Source organism: Syngnathus floridae, chromosome 18 (assembly GCF_059516105.1).
Source record: "Syngnathus floridae isolate MCC-2025c chromosome 18, RoL_Sflo_1.0, whole genome shotgun sequence".
Lineage (NCBI taxonomy): Eukaryota > Metazoa > Chordata > Actinopteri > Syngnathiformes > Syngnathidae > Syngnathus > Syngnathus floridae.
In genome coordinates, this window is record NC_142430.1 from 8353194 (window position 1) to 8372865 (window position 19672).

General features: G+C 46.8%; 2 protein-coding genes across 3 annotated transcripts in view; one reads left to right on the forward strand and one right to left on the reverse strand.

The window, feature by feature from the left end:
- The window catches only part of dock1 (dedicator of cytokinesis 1), a 40975-nt gene extending 28762 nt beyond the window's left edge, over positions 1–12213 (reverse strand). Inside the window, exons 1-23 of the mRNA XM_088360777.1 lie at positions 12016–12213; positions 8609–8692; positions 8441–8481; positions 8308–8363; positions 7974–8070; positions 7754–7902; positions 7534–7669; positions 7249–7406; positions 7096–7177; positions 6753–6888; positions 6525–6597; positions 5501–5580; positions 4814–4939; positions 4596–4720; positions 3310–3408; positions 3183–3255; positions 2362–2465; positions 2036–2219; positions 1468–1565; positions 845–934; positions 659–759; positions 462–590; positions 278–386 (exon numbers count right to left, since the gene is read on the reverse strand). Of these exons, the coding sequence (XP_088216903.1) occupies positions 278–386; positions 462–590; positions 659–759; positions 845–934; positions 1468–1565; positions 2036–2219; positions 2362–2465; positions 3183–3255; positions 3310–3408; positions 4596–4720; positions 4814–4939; positions 5501–5580; positions 6525–6597; positions 6753–6888; positions 7096–7177; positions 7249–7406; positions 7534–7669; positions 7754–7902; positions 7974–8070; positions 8308–8363; positions 8441–8481; positions 8609–8692; positions 12016–12058 (2373 nt within the window). The 5' untranslated portion in view covers positions 12059–12213. The remainder of the gene's footprint in view (positions 1–277; positions 387–461; positions 591–658; positions 760–844; positions 935–1467; positions 1566–2035; positions 2220–2361; positions 2466–3182; positions 3256–3309; positions 3409–4595; positions 4721–4813; positions 4940–5500; positions 5581–6524; positions 6598–6752; positions 6889–7095; positions 7178–7248; positions 7407–7533; positions 7670–7753; positions 7903–7973; positions 8071–8307; positions 8364–8440; positions 8482–8608; positions 8693–12015) is intronic.
- Positions 12214–13901: 1688 nt separating this feature from the next.
- c18h10orf90 (chromosome 18 C10orf90 homolog) lies at positions 13902–19668 on the forward strand. Of its 2 annotated transcripts, none has more exons than XM_088360798.1 (11): positions 13902–14484; positions 14590–14656; positions 15581–15651; positions 15952–16159; positions 16227–16802; positions 17283–17429; positions 17568–17674; positions 18120–18276; positions 18518–18566; positions 18652–18745; positions 18948–19668. In XM_088360798.1, the coding sequence occupies exons 1-11, from the start codon at positions 14002–14004 to the stop codon at positions 18984–18986; spliced, it is 1998 nt and encodes a 665-aa protein (XP_088216924.1). In that variant the 5' UTR covers positions 13902–14001; the 3' UTR covers positions 18987–19668. The 2 variants fall into 2 exon arrangements, with proteins under 2 accessions (XP_088216924.1, XP_088216923.1); XM_088360797.1 differs by having other exon boundaries at positions 13916–14484; positions 17562–17674.
- The last annotated feature ends 4 nt before the right edge of the window (positions 19669–19672 follow it).

The following is a 19672-nucleotide window of genomic DNA, read 5'->3' on the forward strand; positions in this document are numbered from 1 at the left end:
CACACACAAAATAGATGGTGAGATAAATACCTTGAGGAGCAGCTAAAGGGCAGAAAGCCAAGAGGAGCAGCAGTTCACAGGACAGTCAAGGTTGAGAGGAGGAAAGAACACCGAGACAGAAGAAAAACAAACAGTGTGTGCGGATGAAAGATGCAGTCCCTTACATTAAGATCACATAGAAAAGACGGTAGAAGAAAGCGTGGCTAAGGATGAAGAAACAAACAGCGTAGTGAGTCGAGGGAATCCAAACGCCACTCCATTCACGCATGGCCTGTACCTTCACCATGCCCGTATTCTCCGAGTTGCTGTTCATCATGTTGCTGAAGGAGGTGAAGAGGTGCCTCAGAGACTCCATGAAGTCAGCCTCGCCTTTGTTCTCATAAAGTCTGCCGGGGGAAGCACAGCTAAGTTAGTTTTTGTGACTTTTTACGAATGAAAGGAGAGGCCCGGTTATGCCGTACTGGTTAAAGAGGACCCTCGAGCGCACGATGAACTTGAAGATGTACTCCAGGGCCTTCATGGCTTTCAGCAGCTGCTCCGTCAGCTTCTCGGCATTGTCCACGTAGTTCTTCAGAACCTTGGTCAGCTTCCTGCCCAAGCGCACGCGGCGCCTCGTCAGTACACGGCGTCGCTCTCTCGTGACCCCGGACCAACTCACGTGTAGGCCAGCGTGGCGCTGAAGTGCTTGCGGATGTACGTCTCCAGGACCGGGTTGAAGTGCTGGAATTTGCGGTCGGCGATGAGACCGATAATGAACACCTGAGCAAAGATGAAAAGAAAACACGTTAGACCTTAATTGACATTAAGTAACAAACTTGAATGTTCATACTCGTTGCTCACTCACCAAGGCGTCAAAGACGAGCGTGTCAAAGGTGTCGCTGTCCGAGTTCTCCATCATGATGTTGAAGAGAGCGTCCAGCGTGTCTTGAAGGAACTAGAAAGGACACCAAGAGTCACGACGCGTCCAAAGTCAAATTTGAACGCTACCCCTGTCTTTAAATCCTCACTTGCTCGACTCCCCAGTTTGAAAGCTTTTACCTGATTTGAACCGCCATGTTTTTATTCACACTTGGGTGACTCATAAGCAACAAAACAAAGGCAACTTTCTGTGCTTCTTTCTTTTTTAGACACCATCTGTTCATCTGTTGACACATAAACATGATGAATAACATCAGGGCCCGCCCGGCGTGTTGACTTGGAGGCTGACGATTGAGATGTATCAGCCAGCCTTGCTGAATCTGTTTACTAATAGGGAAAGCGCCGGTAACATCACCAAACACGCTCAGACACGCAAGGTGCTCATCTGTCTGCGCATCTCACACACACACACACGTTTTCTGTGGAACCTAATTAACAACGAGTCCCCATTCACACCTCTGTTTATTCTTGTGCTCCATCTGTAATACTCATTTGAAAACCTAATCCAAGAAGGTGAGACGGAAAACTAGCCTGAAACCCAAGACTGACCTTGACCACCTCGCCGCCTTCCACCTTCATGAGCTGTCGGAGGTTCTGCTGCAGAAGGCTGGTGTTGGAGCGCCACTTCAGCAAGCCCAGTAGGTCCACTGGGGAAAACAAACGGAGAAAAAAACAAAAATGCATTACAGAAGGTAGGTTTGATTTAAGAAGCAACTAAAGGAAGTGCAGAAATTAAAAGCGCGCAGCTGCTTTTGCAGTCATTAATGTCAACAAAAGGCTCTCAAACAAAAGATATAAAAAAAGGAACAAAAAAGGCGACATTGGCGCGGCGCAATTGAAATGGAAAATGCTCCCCATTAAGGGGAATATTTACTCGCTGCAATGGTTCCTCTTCAATGAGCAAGCACGCAAAGAGCCTCAAAGGCCGTGACCTTCCGTTTTAAACAGGCTCCATTGTTCATGATGGGGCGGCAGTACAAGGAATATTTTAAACGTGTGTTTTAGTGGACGCTTTGATGTGTTAAAAGGCCAAATTAGGGGAAAACCTATTTGGGGTGGGGGGGGGGGAGATCCCCTATGGTTTTTAATTCATCACTGGACAGGCAAGGTTGCTCACCATTCTGCGTGAGCTTGGTGGAGCACACCAGGGTGGAGATCTGAAAGGAGTCTTTGCTGACGGTGCAGTTTCCCAGGTTGTGGGTGCTCTTGCCCGTGCTGGAGTAGCCCTTCTCCTCCAGTTCCAGCTTGGTGGCGGGCAGGTTCAAGTACAAGGACGAGTCCTCCAATCGCTTAGCTTCCGCCTGCAAGTATGACGAGAAGAAGTCACCCAGCTTCTCGAAGGCGAGTGCTCAAATACGCATGTCCTGATCTTCAGCCAATTTGACGGCCGGCAAGAAAATAGCCTCTCTGTGTGTATTGCGGGAGGTGAGTTTGCTCTTGTACCTTGTAGACAGTGAGATCGTGCTCGCCGTCCCTCAGGGTGGTCCCGTCGTACCTCATCAGCTTCACAAAAGACAGGGCGAAGATCTTCTCCGATTTGTCTTTTGCTGCGAGGGGAAGAAAAATGCAACAGAGAAAAAACAGGAAGATATCTTCACTTTTGGTGCTCCCAATCTTTTGCGGGGATTAATTTGTAGTGAGTTGTCCTTAACTGGTATTAAATCATTACGCTTCCTCGGTGGCACAAAAAAAAAATGATATATTTTTTAATATAATATTTTCTATTTTCTAACAGACAAAATATTATACATAAAATGCTTGCGACTGCAGAAAGAAGCGGGAGGACTGGCAGGCGTCGTGTAAGCGGGACTTCAGGTCACGGCCGCATCCATCACGAGCGCCGATCAACAAGTGCGGATTTACGTGCTGGGCAGGTTCGATTCATCACCGCTGTAGCGTGTATTCCATCTGCATAAATTCCCACTGTACCGTCTGGCCCTAGCCGTGAATAATTCCTGGCAGCTGCCTGCCACGGGAGAGCAAAGGCATGGCATTCGGCGGAGGCAAGCGCGAGGGGGAAGGAGTTCATTTCAGGCCGCGTTTCCTTTTGTGGCCCAATCAAAGTTACATTTGTGCGGAAGGTGCGCTGCCGTTTGACTTTAACTCGGGCTGTCACTTTAGATTTATGTTTACGTTGCTGTGCTGCATATTTTAAAGCAGAGGAGCGCCCGCCGGCATTCGGATAAAGGTGTATTCGGGAAGGGAGGGAAAAAAGGGAATTAAATTGAAATCTTATGATGATGGGACGACGAAGCGGCACTCACAGTCCTGCGACGAGCGGTGGCGAAAGGTGAAGCGCAAGTGGCTCCGGTTGACGTCTTCGATGGGAATCGCCACCTGCAATGAGTGCAACGTCACAGCGGGAACTTTCGTAAAGTCTCAAGAAAGTACCTTTATCGTTTCAAACCACCGCGGCTGCTTGACTTGGTAGTAGATGACCGACTTGTACTCGCTGATCCCGTCGTCTCCGGCGCCGGGAAAAATAACATTCTGGAACATACGGATAGACAAAAAGTTCATTATTCGACCTTTTTTATGAACTGCTGAGCCCATTTGGACTCACTTTGGAATGCGGGTGGAAACATTTATTCGTTCCGACTTGACAGCCAACGTGATCTGACTTGCCGCAGTTTGCACTTATTTCATAAATTGCGCCGCCTCTCCGGCTGCAGGCCTTTTAAAATCCTCGTGCTTAAGCACCTGCCTGCAAATCTCCCACAAGCCTCGCCGATTCGCGGGCTAAATGAGAAATTAATTATTTAAGGTGGTCGGCGTGCATATGCAAAGTAGCCGGCGTAGCAACGAGGCTTGTCAGCGGATGGCTTTGTTTCCTTGCAATCTGCCCAAGAGTCTTCCAGCTGACTCCGCCGCTGAGCTATTGCGCTTTTGCTAATGGCTTCTGACAAGCGGCAATTATGAGGAATAACGGGGCCCCCAGTTTACTCCAGGCCCGGTTGAACGCCACCGGAGGGCACACAACTCACTTTATAATTCGGCGGAATTTCATGACAGCCAAAAAGAAAAAAGGGAGTCTAGCCACAGGTGATGAAGAGGGGTGGTGGTGGTAAATACGCCAGGGTGATGAGCGGTCGCTCGCCTGCATCACAAAACCTTCCGGCAACAGGAGGACGATGACGAAAAATAAAAATCCGGAGGCGGCGAAACAAATGAAGAATAATGGAGGCAGAGAGGAGAAAGAGAGCTACTATTGTTCCGAGTTGGCGCATTTGCACATTTTCTGCGCCATCCTCCTTTTTATTTTTATATTTGTATCCTGTTCACTAAATCGCTGCCTCGGTGGCTTTGACTTTGGAGGTTCCACCGTGATTCGAGATAGCTGGCAAATAAAGTCAACGGTGTTCGGCAGACAATCTTCGGCCCAGTTTGCGTTGCGCAGCTCCCCTGCTCCCTATTAGCCGACGGCCTCTGCAGAACAAGAGGCGTGGTCCCTGCAAGGGTCGGCAATAATTAAACATCGGGCGCAAAGAAAAAAAGGCCGGCCTCTGGCTGGAGTCTCTAGAGGGCGCTGAAGCTTAATTAGACGGCCTGGCCGATGATTAAAAAGTATCTTCTGCTTGTATGCAAATTTTGGATGAAGCCATGAGTCCAAATGGAACTTGGAGTATTTAGGGCGGCTAATATTTTTTTATCTGACCATAGCGTGTTTGGTGTTGTACCTCCAGTTTTTTGCCCTCCTCGTCGTACACAGACATGGTGACCTCCACGTTTTTGGGGGTGGTCTTGCTCCCTTTGTCAAAGTCTCCCTGGACCAGGGTCAGGTAGATATCATTTCGCACGTCACCTTTTCGGAAAGCAACAACAAACGAGATGTTATGGTGGTGGGCAGAAAAAGGACAACAACATATCGACATTGAGAGAAAGACATTGCACACACCTGGCATGATGATTTCGGGGAAGCCCATCTTGCGGGCCACGGCTGTGGAGCGATCCACCAAGTGAGGGAAGTCTTTGCGGATTTGGTGGATGTCGCCGGGAAGCCGTTTGAGGGTGACCCACAGGCCTAACGATTTAAAAAAGACTTAAGTGTGTGTTTTGCTTTGACCTAGCTGTTTTTGCATTTTTCCTGATGCCATCACTGAAAGGCCGTGCAATAGTGAGAAGAGTTAACGGGTCTTTTTTCCTCTATCGTGTGTTTTTTTTCCATCCAAAACTGCCTCAACCTTTTCTTTTTGATGGGCCTCATGTTGTTAGGAGACTCGCCGGAAGCCTTTTGATACGCGAGCCACGCCGAGCGCTCCGTTTATCCGGGGGAGTGTTTGAAAGATGCTGACAGAACCAGGAGACACCTTGCATGTTCTTCCTTCCTGCATGTCAAATCTGTGATTATATCTTAGCAGAAAAGCAGCGTGTCTTCATTAGCCGAGGAATTCTGCTGCCATGGAGACGACGCATGGGGGGTTATTTTCGGTACAAGGAAAAGCGTCAGTGCTTGACAGAGAATGATGCTGCGTTTGAGCATGATGAGATTTCCCTGCATAGAAAATTTGATCGGCCTGTGCCTGATTTCAAATGCTTTGCTCCATCCTGATGCTCATTGTATGCGACCCTCAAGTATGCTGACCTTGGCCCTTGTGGTTGACCTCTTTGGCCGTGATGACTTTGTTGATGACCGTTTGCAGGAAGTCGCTCTCGCCCGCCACCCTGAGTGAGGGGGGGGGAAAAAACGACAAAATCAGTTAACGATGAAGCAGAAGTGATCGTTTCGGGAACGGCAACCAGTTGGCGTCGGTCACTCTTCACAGATGGAAAATTCCTGGGCTATGAAAAAAAAAAAAAACCAACAACCTCATATGCTCATTATCATATCGTTGTTATTTGGCGTCATGTTTTTGCAGCAGATGTGATAGTCATGCCGAGAGAAACGAGTGTAATGATGATGGGCGACTTTCCGACAAAGCAAATGCTGTCGTTGACTTCTCTGAGGCCAAATCTGGTGCTGCATAATTGACAATCAAGAGAATGATGTCAATCCCCAGATACTGAAATGCTAATAATATATATTAAAAAAAAGATTGTGGATTATTGTGTGTGGATGTTACTGACTATTCCTTTTTGTGTGCAGGTCTTAATGACATCACCCTTTGTGTGATGAGGAAATATAAATGGTATCAAGTCATTTCAGCTCATTTCACTTCATTTTGTGCTACGTGATTGAAATAAATGTACTACATCATTTCTATCCGTGCTATAAATAAGTATCAGTGAAGTGAATTAAGAGCTAGTGGAGGTAGCATTGTACAAAGTGCGATTTTTTTTCCCCCGATGCTTTCTTCGTTCAACACGTGACGCACACGCCCGTTTGGAGATGGGCAGTAATGAGCGTAATTTATGCGGACGGATGAAATTCTGGGTCACCCGTTGGCCCCGTTGAAGTGTTTGCAATTATGCGGAAAACGGCGTTAAGCAAAAGGTTACTCCGCCTGTCTGCCAGAGTGGCAGCCTGTTAATGAGATTGCCTTAATTGAGTCAGTGGGGGGGGGACGGAGGGAGCGCGCGCCTCTCTTAAGGTCCGCCGCGCTAATCGGGTGTCAAGGACTGTTGGGGAAACGCAATCACACGGGAAGGCGACGGTGCTGTGCGCTTACGGCTGGAACGGGATAAAGTGCTGCTTGTCTTCGTCGTCTGTTTTGCCCGTGATGATGTCAGTGACGTCCATGACTGCGGGAAGGGCGACAAGGAGAGCATTATTGGAACGCTCTCGGAGCTTCGCGCCGCACACAAAATGGTCTCAGAGTGGCTAAGAAGACTTGCTAATTACTGATTCAACCCACCCCCCCAACTTTTTTGATCTATTCTTTCAAAGCGGGCCCCACCTGCCACGCCAAAAGGTCTCCTCAGACCTGATGTGAGCTTCTTAGTGTTGTTGTCTCGCAGCTCCATGCGGCCCACTCGCACGATTTGACACACAAAGCTAATCTTCTCGCGCTTCAGGTCTTCACTGCCCAAATCCTGAAAAGGAATCCATCTTTTTTTTATTTTAAAGCAACGACACCGCCTTTGTCACTCAGCAGAGCAAAGACATACAACTCAATTCCCTTCACGATAAAATTACAATTAAATAAAACAAAGAATTGCACAAGGACATATCTTTGCCACGATTGCATTAGTACAAAATTGTGTGTTGTTATTTGGAAGAGGTTTGGAAAAACATCTCACGGTGAAGACGGCACGCAGGTTGTGAAGCTGGTCGATGTCCTTCACCAGACCCGAGCTGGACCACTTCACCAGGTAGTTCTCGCTGCCAGAGAGAAAATATAAGTAAATAGGCCACGACGCCCGGGCACAGCGAGTCCTCCTCGGGGGCCTCACCTGATGAACTTGGACTCCACCGGGTCGTAGAGCGACATGAGCACCTCGGCGTCCTCTCCGATTTTGCACACCACGTTCTTGAGCGTGACGAAGAGGGCGAAGGCCGGCGTGGAGGCGAACTTGGCCTGTCGGCTCAGGTCGATATTCTGCTTCTGCGACTGGAGGAAGAAGGAAGAGAGACTTAACGTTGGCTTTTCAAATTTGCTTTTCAGGCTTCCATTGGGACATGAGTCGTTTCAAGTCAAAATGATTTGGAAATCCTTTCAAGCCAATATTTGCTTTCACCTTCTCCTCTTGGATGCGGTCCTCGATTTGCTTGGAGGCCGTTTCGTGCGCTCGAAACAGGCTGATGGTGCTCGTGAGCTCCGGGTCCAGAATGTTTCCATCCTTGTCGCGAACCACCAGGTCCAAATCCAAGTACCTGCAAAAAAGAGAAGGCGCACATTTGCCCATCTTCTGCCTCCCATGCTTTCATTTTTGGAAAACTCAGAGGATTAATCCTCACTTGTTGCCGTAGTCAATCTTGGACGTGACTTTCTGTTTGAGCTCGGAAAGTTCGTCCTGCGGCAGCGTCCCCGACAGGATTTGGGAACGCCATTCGATCAGGTCGTAGATCATGTCCCGGACCGAGTTGAACATCTCGCGTTTGTCTCCCTGCAATCGCCCAGAACTTCAGTCAAGACACTCCGGAGATTTCTCGACTTTGAAAGACCGTCGCCACTTACCACGTACAAGTCGCGCCATATTGATGCCCATTCCCGCAGCGTGGTGGTGACTTCCTGGACCAGCGGCAGTTCGGTGGGAACCACCGTCTCCTTTTGCCTGTTGCGCCAAAAACGACAACTTACTCACAAATCGAGACATTGTCCGAAAGATCTATGAAAATCTAGAATGAAATAAAATTAATATCAAACAAAAATGGACGACAGAGTTCTTCGTCTATGCTCGTTGGGCAGTTCTCGTCGACCTGTCTTTGGAAACAAATCTCCAAAATTGATTTGAAAGGTCTTTAAGTGGTTTTATTGTGCAATCACAGCAAGGCAGCGTTCAAGTACTGACCCGCTGCCCTCGACGGTGGCCTCTTTCAAGTGGATGTAGCAGGCGGGGAAGATGCCCTGCCGGAGCGGAACACGAGTCAGACGGGTCGATGCAAAACACGTTCCGGTCAACGACTTGACTGCGTTACGCTCACCTTTCTGGATTTCCTCCTCAGCCTATGCCCTCGGAACCAGTCTGGGGGAAAAAATAGTTATGGGAAAGAATACAGGTGCTGCAGGGAGATTTTTTAAGGAGGAGTTTTATTTTTTTTTTCAGGTTTGATGCATTGGTCCCAAAAGTGTAGATTAGCGAGGATTCTTACGTTCGTGCGTCTCCAGAATGTGCACCGTGTCTCCAATCTGCAGCGACAGCTCCTCCTCCCCGCGGGCATCGTAGTTGTAGATGGCTGAAAGAGACCGGAGGAAATTCTTACCAGGAGGAAACGGCGCCACTTTACAACGTCCACCCACGCCGCCGATGGTGGTGTCATCATCGACAGGCGGTGGGAAAGACCAAAACACTGTAGGCGGTGTGAAAGGAAACAGAAGTCCCGTTTGCTCCCTGGCCACTTTAATAGCGTCCAATAAAAATTGGCTTTTTGTCACGTCCAAGCGCAACGGGCCGTGACTGACGTCTTAAAACAATAGGGCGAGGTGTCGGGCGCTTGCGTTAACATGCTTGCCGCGGACGGATGACATCCTTCACCTCAAATGTGATTTTTTTTATTTCTTCCAAATATTAGCTAGGAGACATTCAAGTTGTCACTGAGTAACCTCCAAGCAGGAGGAAGCAATGGTTAGGATTAAAAATTGACCATCAACATGAAACAGAATTTTTTTTAAAGGTCAATCAGATCATCCTGGAGTGGAAGCAATAACTTGCACTGGAAGCACATTTCAATTAGCCTGGCGTGACAGGCTGCCATCAATAAATGTGCGCCGGTGATTTTGTGAGGCCTCAAACAATCCAGCCGGGCTGCAGAATTCACCAGAGCTCCGTGCTGACGTGCAAACAAAGACCTGCACGACCCACAGGAAATGCGAGCGGCGTGTTTCAAGTACACAAAAGGTACCGAGGTGGGCCGAGGGCTGCGAACAAAAAACAGTCAGGCCGTTTTGTCACTTTACAGCAGGACAAGCTCGATTATGCAATCCCTAATGGCAGGAAATGCCAGCGTGTTTATTTTCAAGCCCAGTTGAAATGTCCCATTAGACAGAACTTAAAGGAAACACTTCTCGAACGACGTGGAGCTCAACGCTGACGTTTCGCAAAAGCAGTCAATGCAGATTAAGTGTGGTCGGGCTTGACTTGACGTCGCTGTGATTGTTTCGGATCGGATGAGTCACTGCGAAAGAGTTGCAAAGGCGACTATTTTAAGGTTTGCACTGCAGGAAGTTCAGCCGAGACTTTGCAATTTAAATATAAATAAATAATCCGGGTCATATTTGTTTAAAACTTTGGGCTGTGTAGACAATTTAGATTAGATTTTTTAAAAAATGGGAGATCTAACAATTGTGGCTGTATTTCCTTCTGCCATGACTGGAAGCTCTCCATCCATTGTGTTGTTTTCAAAACCTCAAGCGGCATTTCCTCCATGGCCGTGTGCATTCGGGGAGGGACCAAAGCCCTTGCGCATACCACCAGAATTTTTTTCCAGTCATCCAACTCATCAGTTGAAAAATTTAATGTGCATGAGTGCACACATTAATAGACCAAATGGCCTTTTGGTCAAAATGGCAGCCGTGCCAAAGAGTTACAGGGGGCAATTTGACGTCTGCGGTGACTGACACCTCCATCAGAAACCCTGGAATGAAAGGACATGAAAAAAAATAAAAATAACACGGGACAAACGCAACAATAACAAGCACTTAAGATGGCGTTGACATTATTTATGACCCCAATTGCCCCAGCGATGCTGAGCCTGTTGATGTGCGAATAATAATTTTCAAAGAGAATAACAAGCGCTGATAGACTGTCTTGAAGTGGAGTACATCTGGTGTCCAAGCCTAGATAACCTTTCAAGAAACTTTGTAACCAATATTTTCAACAGTGGCACTATCATGCTTTAGTTGTCTTTACTTATTTTCATCGGCACTTTTGGGAATGTTGCAAATAAAAAGTAGCAAAAATGTTATCTTCCCTTAGTGATGATATTTTGAACGAACTTGCAGTGAACTGAGGGGGGGGGTCGGCATTTACGCAAGCAGCCGCCTAATGGAAGCTGACAGTCGGGCGGCTCGGCGAGGCCCATCTAAATTATGTAATGACGGCGGTCGACGTCGCCGAACTACGTTTGGCACGCCATCGGACCATCTGTCAGGGAGTGCGACGGGGGCACCTTGGGAGACAATGCCAGCGCTGTTCGGATCAATACCGACAGGGGAGCGGCGGGGGCAGCGTTATACGCGGGTTCCTCCGCAGCTTTTGTCCAAAAGAAGAAATGCCGGTTTCTTGAGCCGCCCCAAAGTTAAGCCTCTGACACACCACCTGTCAAAAACAGTCACCGCTCTGGACAGAACAAGTCGGTTAGGAGTTGAGCACCTGACGCAGCATCTTCTGGCCGCTTATCAGTTTGAAGGGATGCCACGGTTTCAAAACCACTCAAACCTTTCATTACCGGTATACCGATGAAAAGTGACGAGCGGAGCCGCCGTAGCCATATTTATTGGACCTGAAACGGCTGGCGAGACGCGACCGAGGGCAAGCGTCACATTCGTCACGAGAAACGGGTCAGAGCTGATGATTTAAGAAGCATGGCTGAAATTTCAGCGGTACGGTTTTAATTGCTACCATATTTGGGAGCCTCCCACACCCAAGATTGTTTGCCTTGGGTGAAGGGGGGCTTGTGATTTATGGTCTTACAGAGGTTGAGGGGGAAAAAAAGCCGAAACATCGTTTAAATGTGTCAGAGGCTGTACCAAATGAGCACTGTCTCGGGTTGTCAGTCCCACAGACAACCGCAACCACCGATCGGAAAGACTAATTCATCCTTCATAGAAAAAAAAAAAAAAGATTGGCACTGACTCATAGCTGACAACAAACAAAAATTCCAAACACTTCCAAAATAATTTCTCTGATTTATGTAATTACCGTCAACTACATCACAGTTTTCGAAGCTCAAGAAACAATTTGATGTTCCAAAGCAATTATTTTGTATCAGTGTCAGTGACATTGTGATTGCCTCCTCCAGTTCAATGATTAAAACAAGCTCATAACACCAAACCGAGCATCATGATTATAAATCGTGATACATCCCTGGTAGCGATGCTTTCGTAAACAAATAATGGAGTGACTTGTTCCTCCTATAGCATGGACTTGTTGAGAGAAGTGAAACAAAGTCGAACAATTGAGTCTGGTTGTAAAAGTACAAAAAGGAGAAGTTGTAAATTAAATAGAAACGAGCCAAAGTATGTTTGTAAAAAGTTGCCGAGGAAGATCGAGGCCCCTCTGTCTCTGTCTCACAGGAAACAGCAGCCTAGGCGCGCCTCGAAACAATTCCCAGCTTCTTCCCAACCCCGTGAAAACAGACTCTTCTTCGGGAATTTTTCTTTAAAACACAATGTCAACTTTCATTATGAAAAACCACTTACCCACATTCTCTGGACTCGAAGGAGAAGCCGGAGAGGGGCGCCCGCGTCCAGCTTCTCCTTCCCTTCGCTTCCCAAACTTGTTCAATCTCAGAGCTAACAGACGCTAACGATGGAGTTGCTGCTTTTGCTTTGTACTCACCAACGCCGTACTTTTCCTTCTTGGTGGGCACCCAGCGAGACATTCTCCTACCTCCTTCCCCGTTTCCACGAGGTCCCCAGCCGAGACCTTGTCGCTCGCAAAACGCCCGACTTTTGCTTCACTTTTCGACCGAGAGTTGAGCAGCTCCTTGGGTAGCCATGTTTTTTTTTTTTTCTCCCGCCGCTGACGGGAGGCTCCACCAGGGGGAAACCCGGGAACTTTTTTTTTTACCCGGCAGGCATCCTAAAAGAATAAAAAATATTTTAATATTTTTAAGCCTCAATAAGCACATATCACTGCAATATTTGTTGGCAAAGTAAATTTTTGTAAATCAGATTTTCTAAATGAAATCAGAACTCACGTTACCGGTCCGGGAGGTGGAGCAACAAGCTCAACTAAACTTAATATTCATGATTTTTTTTTTAATTAATGGGTTGTAATGTATAAGTATATTTCATAAAGAAATCACATTTTAGAGAGCCAGCAGGTGTAGCAAAGCAGACCAATAAAATCGCTGTTTTCATTCTGGCTATTAATTTGAGTTGTAACTCAATCTATGTAATAAATTGGTGTTTTATATTCAAATAAATTGATGGTCTCTCGATCATTTTACAGAATTAAAACATAAAACTTCATAAGTCACATTTAGTAGTAGTTGTAGCAACATTGACCAATAGAAGCGCTTGGAGTTATAATATTTCACTTGTCACTAGGCAGAATTTATAGAGCACACAATTGGTTACCAGGCCCAATAAATCGTCACCTTAACCTTAATTGTTCACCTAATTGCTAATCATTATTTGTATATGCCTGACTTTTGTCATTAAGATATTGTTAAATAAAAAAAATCGGAAATGTAACAAATTCTTCTACTACAGCCGAAAGTTTCACAACAATCAGTTAGGTAGTATATTGTTATGCGCACATTAGCCTCTCATGCTGTGTGAGGGCCTTCTCAATTATGCACCTCCCGCCTCGCCCACACCCCAGATGGCTAATGTTTTTTTTGGGGGGGGGGGTGCTTTTATTCCCTCGTAAAATTATATACAAGCTTTATGCACTATTGCGAGGAGAGAAAACATGCCAAGACAACAGCTTTACGAAGCTTAATATACAAGAGGAGATTAATTAAGGCAATAAAGTATTAAAGCACCAAAAGTCATTACAAAACGCACCTATACAAAACGTGTCTATGAAAATGGCAATTTATTAGTTTTACTGGAATATTATTTTATGTTACAAAGTTATTGATGCAACAAAAGGCTATTTATGGCTCATCATGAAAAACTTTTTTTATTTCATTTTGGTCAAAAAGGTTTTACATTTGCTCTGTCAGCTCTTTTGAGTAATGTCAAAATGTCACTGAGTCTCCCAAAACACGTACAAAAGAAACCCGCCCGTTGACTCTTTTGACCGCTTTGCGAGGGTCACATGGTTCGAACAGAGGCTCCAGGCAAACAATCATCTGATCATCTGCCGATCACAAGATCCTCGGGCCGGGCCTAAATGGGGGGGATTCTCCAAGGAAAATTATCTAACTGTTCGGAAGTCATGGCATAACTAACATTTATAGTTGATTTCGGCAAAGACGCTATCTTCATATGGTATCCTTGGCACCCCAAATGTCCCACGATAACACAATTCACCAAAAAGTCATTTGTGGTTTGTTCTGGAATCATCAAGTGTGCTTTTTCCTCCAACTGCCCCCCCTTCTTGTATCTTCCCATTGCCCTCCCTTGTACTGAATGATCAACCCTTGTGCTCAGTGACTCCTTTGTTTGGCTGAGCATCATCACACTGCAGCATGCCGGAGACAGCGCCCTGCAGCACCCCGTCCGTCCATTGAAGACTATGTCCGTCAAACATCTAAAGTTGGGCGCAAGAGAAATAAAAGTTGCATCCACTTTGGGCCAGTCTTGATCGAGGGTGGCCTCCGGTGTAGAAGTCTTTCATCGCAGCTTGAAACCGGAGACCCGGTTACCTGAGATGACTCTCCGAAGGCCAGCTGCTCACCTGCCGATGGGCTGGAGGAGATCCGGCGACGAGTCCCACTGGGAGACCCGGAGCTCCAAGGGGGAGAGTCTCTCCTACGTCCCTCGCCGAGACGCTCGGCCGCACAGCGCCATCGAGGGTAGACAGATGGACGCTTGGCTCCACGGAATGCAAGGCGATGGAGAAGGGAGTGAGGGGAACCGGAGACCGTACCGGACTCCCTCCTTCAGCGGCGTGTCGTCTTGTGGCAACACGACGGCAAGTTCTTTAGGCAGCCGGGAGTCTCTGCAAAGTGAGTTCTTTGTCCCCGTGGGACGCAGGGGGAGTCTGGAAAGGGTTCACATCTCGCAGACGCCAAAGAAGGAGCAGTCCCAGCTCGGTTACGTCACGCCGGTGAAAACCGGATGGCTCCCGATTCAACGGAGAGTGATAACGGTGGACGAAAGACAAATGGCTTCACCGCAACCTGCTGTCCAGGTAAGGCATCTCCATTCTTTTTGAAAAGTGCTTACTGTGCATTATTTCTAAAACTTTGCAACTCGTTTGGAGCTACGGCGTGATAGACTTTCAATTTCTTCATAGGTGAAACTGAAACAACCCATCACGCCGACGTTTCTGAAGAGTCGAGGAACAGTCAGCCTGCACCAAGGTTTGTGCTCATCCCGCTCACGAGTAGCTAGCTCATTCGAGCCACGCGGCAGGATTGATGGAGAGGAGACTCGATTAGCCGAGAAAAGGTGATCAAAAAAGATAGAGACCTCACGGTGGAAAGATAAGACGAGATGTGAACTGATTGGAAAAGCAGCCCCCCTCTTTCGTCCCCCCGCTAATCTTTGAGCATGGCAGTCCTTCACTCGGCCGCTTTTATCCCAGGGTTGATCCCTCAACCCCGTTCTTGTTCACTCATCGATCAGCCCTGTCGAGACGGCAGAATCAAACGAATCCATCCTGGGCGGCTGAAAACATAAGCAACGTTGAAAGAAGCCCAGAGATGATCAATAGTGAGGTGAATGGCAACCATTAAATAAATGTGACGCTAATGAGGCAACGTCAGCCAAAAAAAAGTCTTTCACAAATTAGTTTGCTGCCTTTTGGCGGGATTTTGCTTTGTGGCCAAGACACAAATGAGACATCGGGTGAGTCAGATGGAACGCGGCGAGGCTCTTTTGCTTCTGGTAACATCTTGAACAACACATTATTCGTGTTTTTCTTACTGCGATCACATTCTGCAAGAAAAAAAAGTGCTGCCATTTTCAAAAGTTGTCTCCTGCTGAAATGAGAACGGCTCCGAAAAGCGAAAGATGCGGGGGCTATCCCCAAACCGTCGCCATAGCAACAGAAGCAGATGGAAATTCGATGCTCTCGAGGAGTTTTCCCTTCCTCCCATCTCCTTCCACAAGTTAAATGAGGACATTTTCAAACTATTACCTGTATCTCTGGATTTCACAAGCTAACATCCCTTATTGACAGTGTCAACACGGGTAGTGTGAGCCAAACACACACGTATATATCGAAAACAGACAAGGACGTGCACATGTGACCGTTTGTTTTGCCTTGATACACTTTGGCGTAGACGGACAAGTCGAGAGGAGTCCGCGTAGGACGTGGCAGACTCCCGATCGGTCGTCTCCTGTCATCAAACAGGTACCTGACACGTGTGTGTGTCCACATTTTTTTGTGTCTCTTTGCTTTCATTGTCATTTTGTGAGTGTTCAGTCGCATCGTCTCTCTCGCTGCCTCGGTGGTTGTGTCAGGTCCAGAGTCATCTGACTTGAAAATAAACCGTAAGAGCCCTGAAGGGAGGCGAGGCAGCTGACTGACCCGCTATTTTAAAAAAAGAAATCTTCACAGTCGTAATTAATGAAGCCTTGGTGTTTTTCTGCAAGCTAGCATAGCGCCTGCATCAAGACAGCGTCCCCAAACTTGTTTTCATCTCAACTGCAGGTTCTGGACAAACAGGACTGTGCTACCAGCCAGCAGCGAAGGCCTGGAATCTGGAAAGCGCTGAGAAGAGGCTGGAATAATACCAGGCTGTCAGGGAGTGGCTCTTCAGTCCCACGTGAGGAACCCCCTCTGGGTACAAGAAGCAGAATAGAAGAGCCCTCGCGGAGAACCTTTGCCGAGTATGGCAGACCTGACTGGGTGCAGCAAGGTGGTTCTCCTCCAGTGTAGCCAATGTTTCAAACTTTGTGTGTCTTCATTCTTATTTTTGTCCTTAGACCCCCCAAGGCAGCCAAGAAGAGTAGAAGAACCCTCGCTATGTAGTCCACCTGCCTCCACCGCGACGCCCCCCTACAGACGCCACAGCTTGCAAGCGTCGCACATCCAGACCACGTCCACGCCCGCCACTCTCATCCCTCACAGCAAAGTAGGATTCTCATCCATCACCATCTCCAGTCGTAAAGTCAACCGCTCGGCCAGCTTCACCGCCGCCGACGACATGAACCCGAGGAAGGCCACCATCGTTAAAGTGACCGAGCAAAGGACCACGGTCAGCTCCGCTCCCCGAGGAAAGGCCGCAATTATCAAAGTGACCGAGCTTAAGGAGAGCTACAGTCCGGGAACTCGCAACGGGAACGGATTCGCTCCAGTAGAAGCCGCAACCTCTCCGCTACAAAACGGAAAATCTCCTCCGGCGGAGCTCTCTGAACAAGAACCCAAGAGAGCGGCTGTCAGGAAATGGAGCTTGGGGCTCCCTCAAGAGAGCTTTAAGGAAAGCCCAAATAAAGACCACCAGGGGGCGTTTTCCGGCAGATGGAGCTCCACTCCATGCCTCACCCTCATTCAAACGCCGGGTACGCTCCTTTGCATCAGCACTTTTTTTCTCTTCCATGTTCTCTGCCAAGGTCTAAAAAGACAGCCGCTTTAGATTCCTAGATTCCTTAACCCACTGTGATTTCGGCCCTGACAAATCTGCGACTAGAAGGTCCTCACTGGTGTCCTTGCGGGAAAAGATGTTACTCAGCGTGATGCCCTCGCACTAACAAATCTGTTTGATTATGCAAACGAAGCAGCGGGAGCCAGCGATGTGCAGTGAATAAATATTCTTTCATCGCATCGTCAGCTGTGGGCCCAAAGCAGCCTCATATAAAGGACACACATTATGTGATATATTAGCTGACAAAAGTACGTGCGAGTCTCAAGATACTGAGAATATACAAAAATGAAATTGAAGGTTTAATGAGTTTAGAACCAAATTGAAGAAGAATCGAAGAACTGATGTTGGCTGAAAATGTCACAAACAGATTTTTTTTTTTTCTTGGCTCGCATTGCAGAGCCTCACCAGTCTCCGGAGGAAGTTCTGGCCCGAAATGCGGCCGCCATCATCGCCAACATCAAACTTCAAAGGCAACTGAGTATGAAGAAAGCGTCGCCCTGCAATTCAGAGGAGGATTCCTCCACCTCCCCCAAGGGAAATTCAGGTGGGATTATTTACTCCTCTAATGTAATCATCACTTCCCACCCTTAATAAACATCGATCTCGCTCACAATGACCAGAAAATGGAGCAAGCGCTGCAGTTTTACTTTCGTTAGCATAATTCTCTCTCCCTCAGCGACAGACGGGGGACAATGCACAAAAGACATTCCCAAGCTGGATGAGTCTCGCGCCCAACCCGCACCGACCATTCCCGATCTTCAAAAATCACATCACTCCATTTCTCTCCAGGTGAGAAAATAGATGTTGGACCACTAATGGCCCCCAGGCCGTAGTTTGAACACCACTGATCATTTTGTACTTTAGCAGCACGGTGATTTTACGGTCAGGCAAAAGCCATATCAAATACAAAAACACCTCTTTGCCGCCATCTTGTGGCACCTGGAGGGATTACAAACGGAAGCCCAATGGCGCCGTTTTATCATCTTTTAAATCAAAAGTCCAGCAGAAATATGAAGCTGTCGTCCCAACGAACAAAACACCGCAAATAGAAATATAGGCCGCTGTTTTGCTCATTCACAGTGGTTGTTAATGGAATCACACACGGCTGACTTATTTATAGAGTTCCTTTGTGAGGAATATCTCGAGGCGATGTGGAGCTGGCATGCGAGGAAGGAGCTTTTATAAGCGATTTTTTTTTCACAAGAAGAAAAATATGATTTGGATATATGTGCAGGAAGCACTGCGGAGGTCCAGACCACGCTTCATCGCTCGCTCGCAGGAGCGCGTGCAGGAGATGGCGAGGAGGGCCCAGGAGCGGAAGAAGCGCTCCAGATCAGGAGGCTCCCAAACATCTGCCACTCGCAGCCAGAGACAGGCCCGCTCCAGCAACGGTAAGAGGAGACAATACCCCCAAAAGGTAAAAAGTCCGGTGTGTAATGATAAAGAAAAAAAAAAAGTACATTTTGGACATTATTAACTCATATACATGCGTTCACTGCCGTCTTGTGGCCATTGTAGAGAATTACAACTACTATTTCCATTGCTGCATTTTTATACATTTTACATAAGATTTAAATATATATACTTGATATAACATACATAAATATATATAATATATATGTTGTGTTCCAGATAATCTGTTCAAATCCAGGGAGGGAGCCAAGGAGCTCAAATCAAATCGGTTAGTAATTTTGGATGTATGCATTTATTATTGAAGGGAATACGAAATTGGAGGAATGTTGATTATTTCCAAATTCTTATACCAGGCCAATAACAGATGTGAGGCGGCAAAAAGAGGAAGAGAAAAAGAAGAAGGAGGCCTGTTTGACCAACAGACAGCGAATGGACATTTTCAAAAAGGTACCCAAAAATATTACATTTGATACATTGGTGTATTTTCTTCTTTTTCCGCTAGAGGACGATGTTGTCTAACATTTGCCAGAATTTAAAGCTACGAGCCCATTTTTTTGTTTGCTAAACCAATGACAGGGTGGATGGATGGACGATCCTATTTTTTGTGATTATAATTAATTTTACTCCGTACTCATTTTCTAATTTCTAGAAACTTTTGGATCAGATTCTACACAGGAGCAGCAACTGAATGGCGACTGACAGGAAGTTCTATGGATTGTATCAGTGATGATAACAACAATAATCATGACAATAATAATGATAATATGCAAATCGCCATAGACAGGCTACTGTGTTGCTGTTATAGCACACAAACGGTGCAGCAACACACATAGACTGACACTAACGATATTCTTTATGCTGTCTGAAAACGACTGACTTGCTTATGCCCATCCCCACATGTTCGTATCATACTGCCCCCAAGTACCATATTATAATGTCATTTCCCTTATTAAAAAGCACACACACTTATTGCACACCGCTCATTGCGCAACACAAACGGCCATCACGTGGCGCCAGCGCCAAGCTGTGAGGCGGCAAGATGGCTGAATGTGACCTCGTTGCCACGTTTTTAATGAAGAGCGACCGACTTGAATGGCGTCTTTGTCCCAGCGCACACTGGCCCTTTATTGCACAACTCAGCCAAAGTGCATGAATGTGGCAACTGAGATATTACATGCAGACAAGCTATTGTACTGTAGATCCAGCAGATGAATCAAAGTTCCGTTCTAATTTTGACCAATGGGGGAAAATCCGTTTTTACACAATTTTTCTGATTCAACATTAAGCCACCTCCCATTTCCAAGATTCAACGTGCCACTTTACAAGTGAAGTTGTATATGGAAATCTGAATAAAAGATATTTTTGGATAACGTG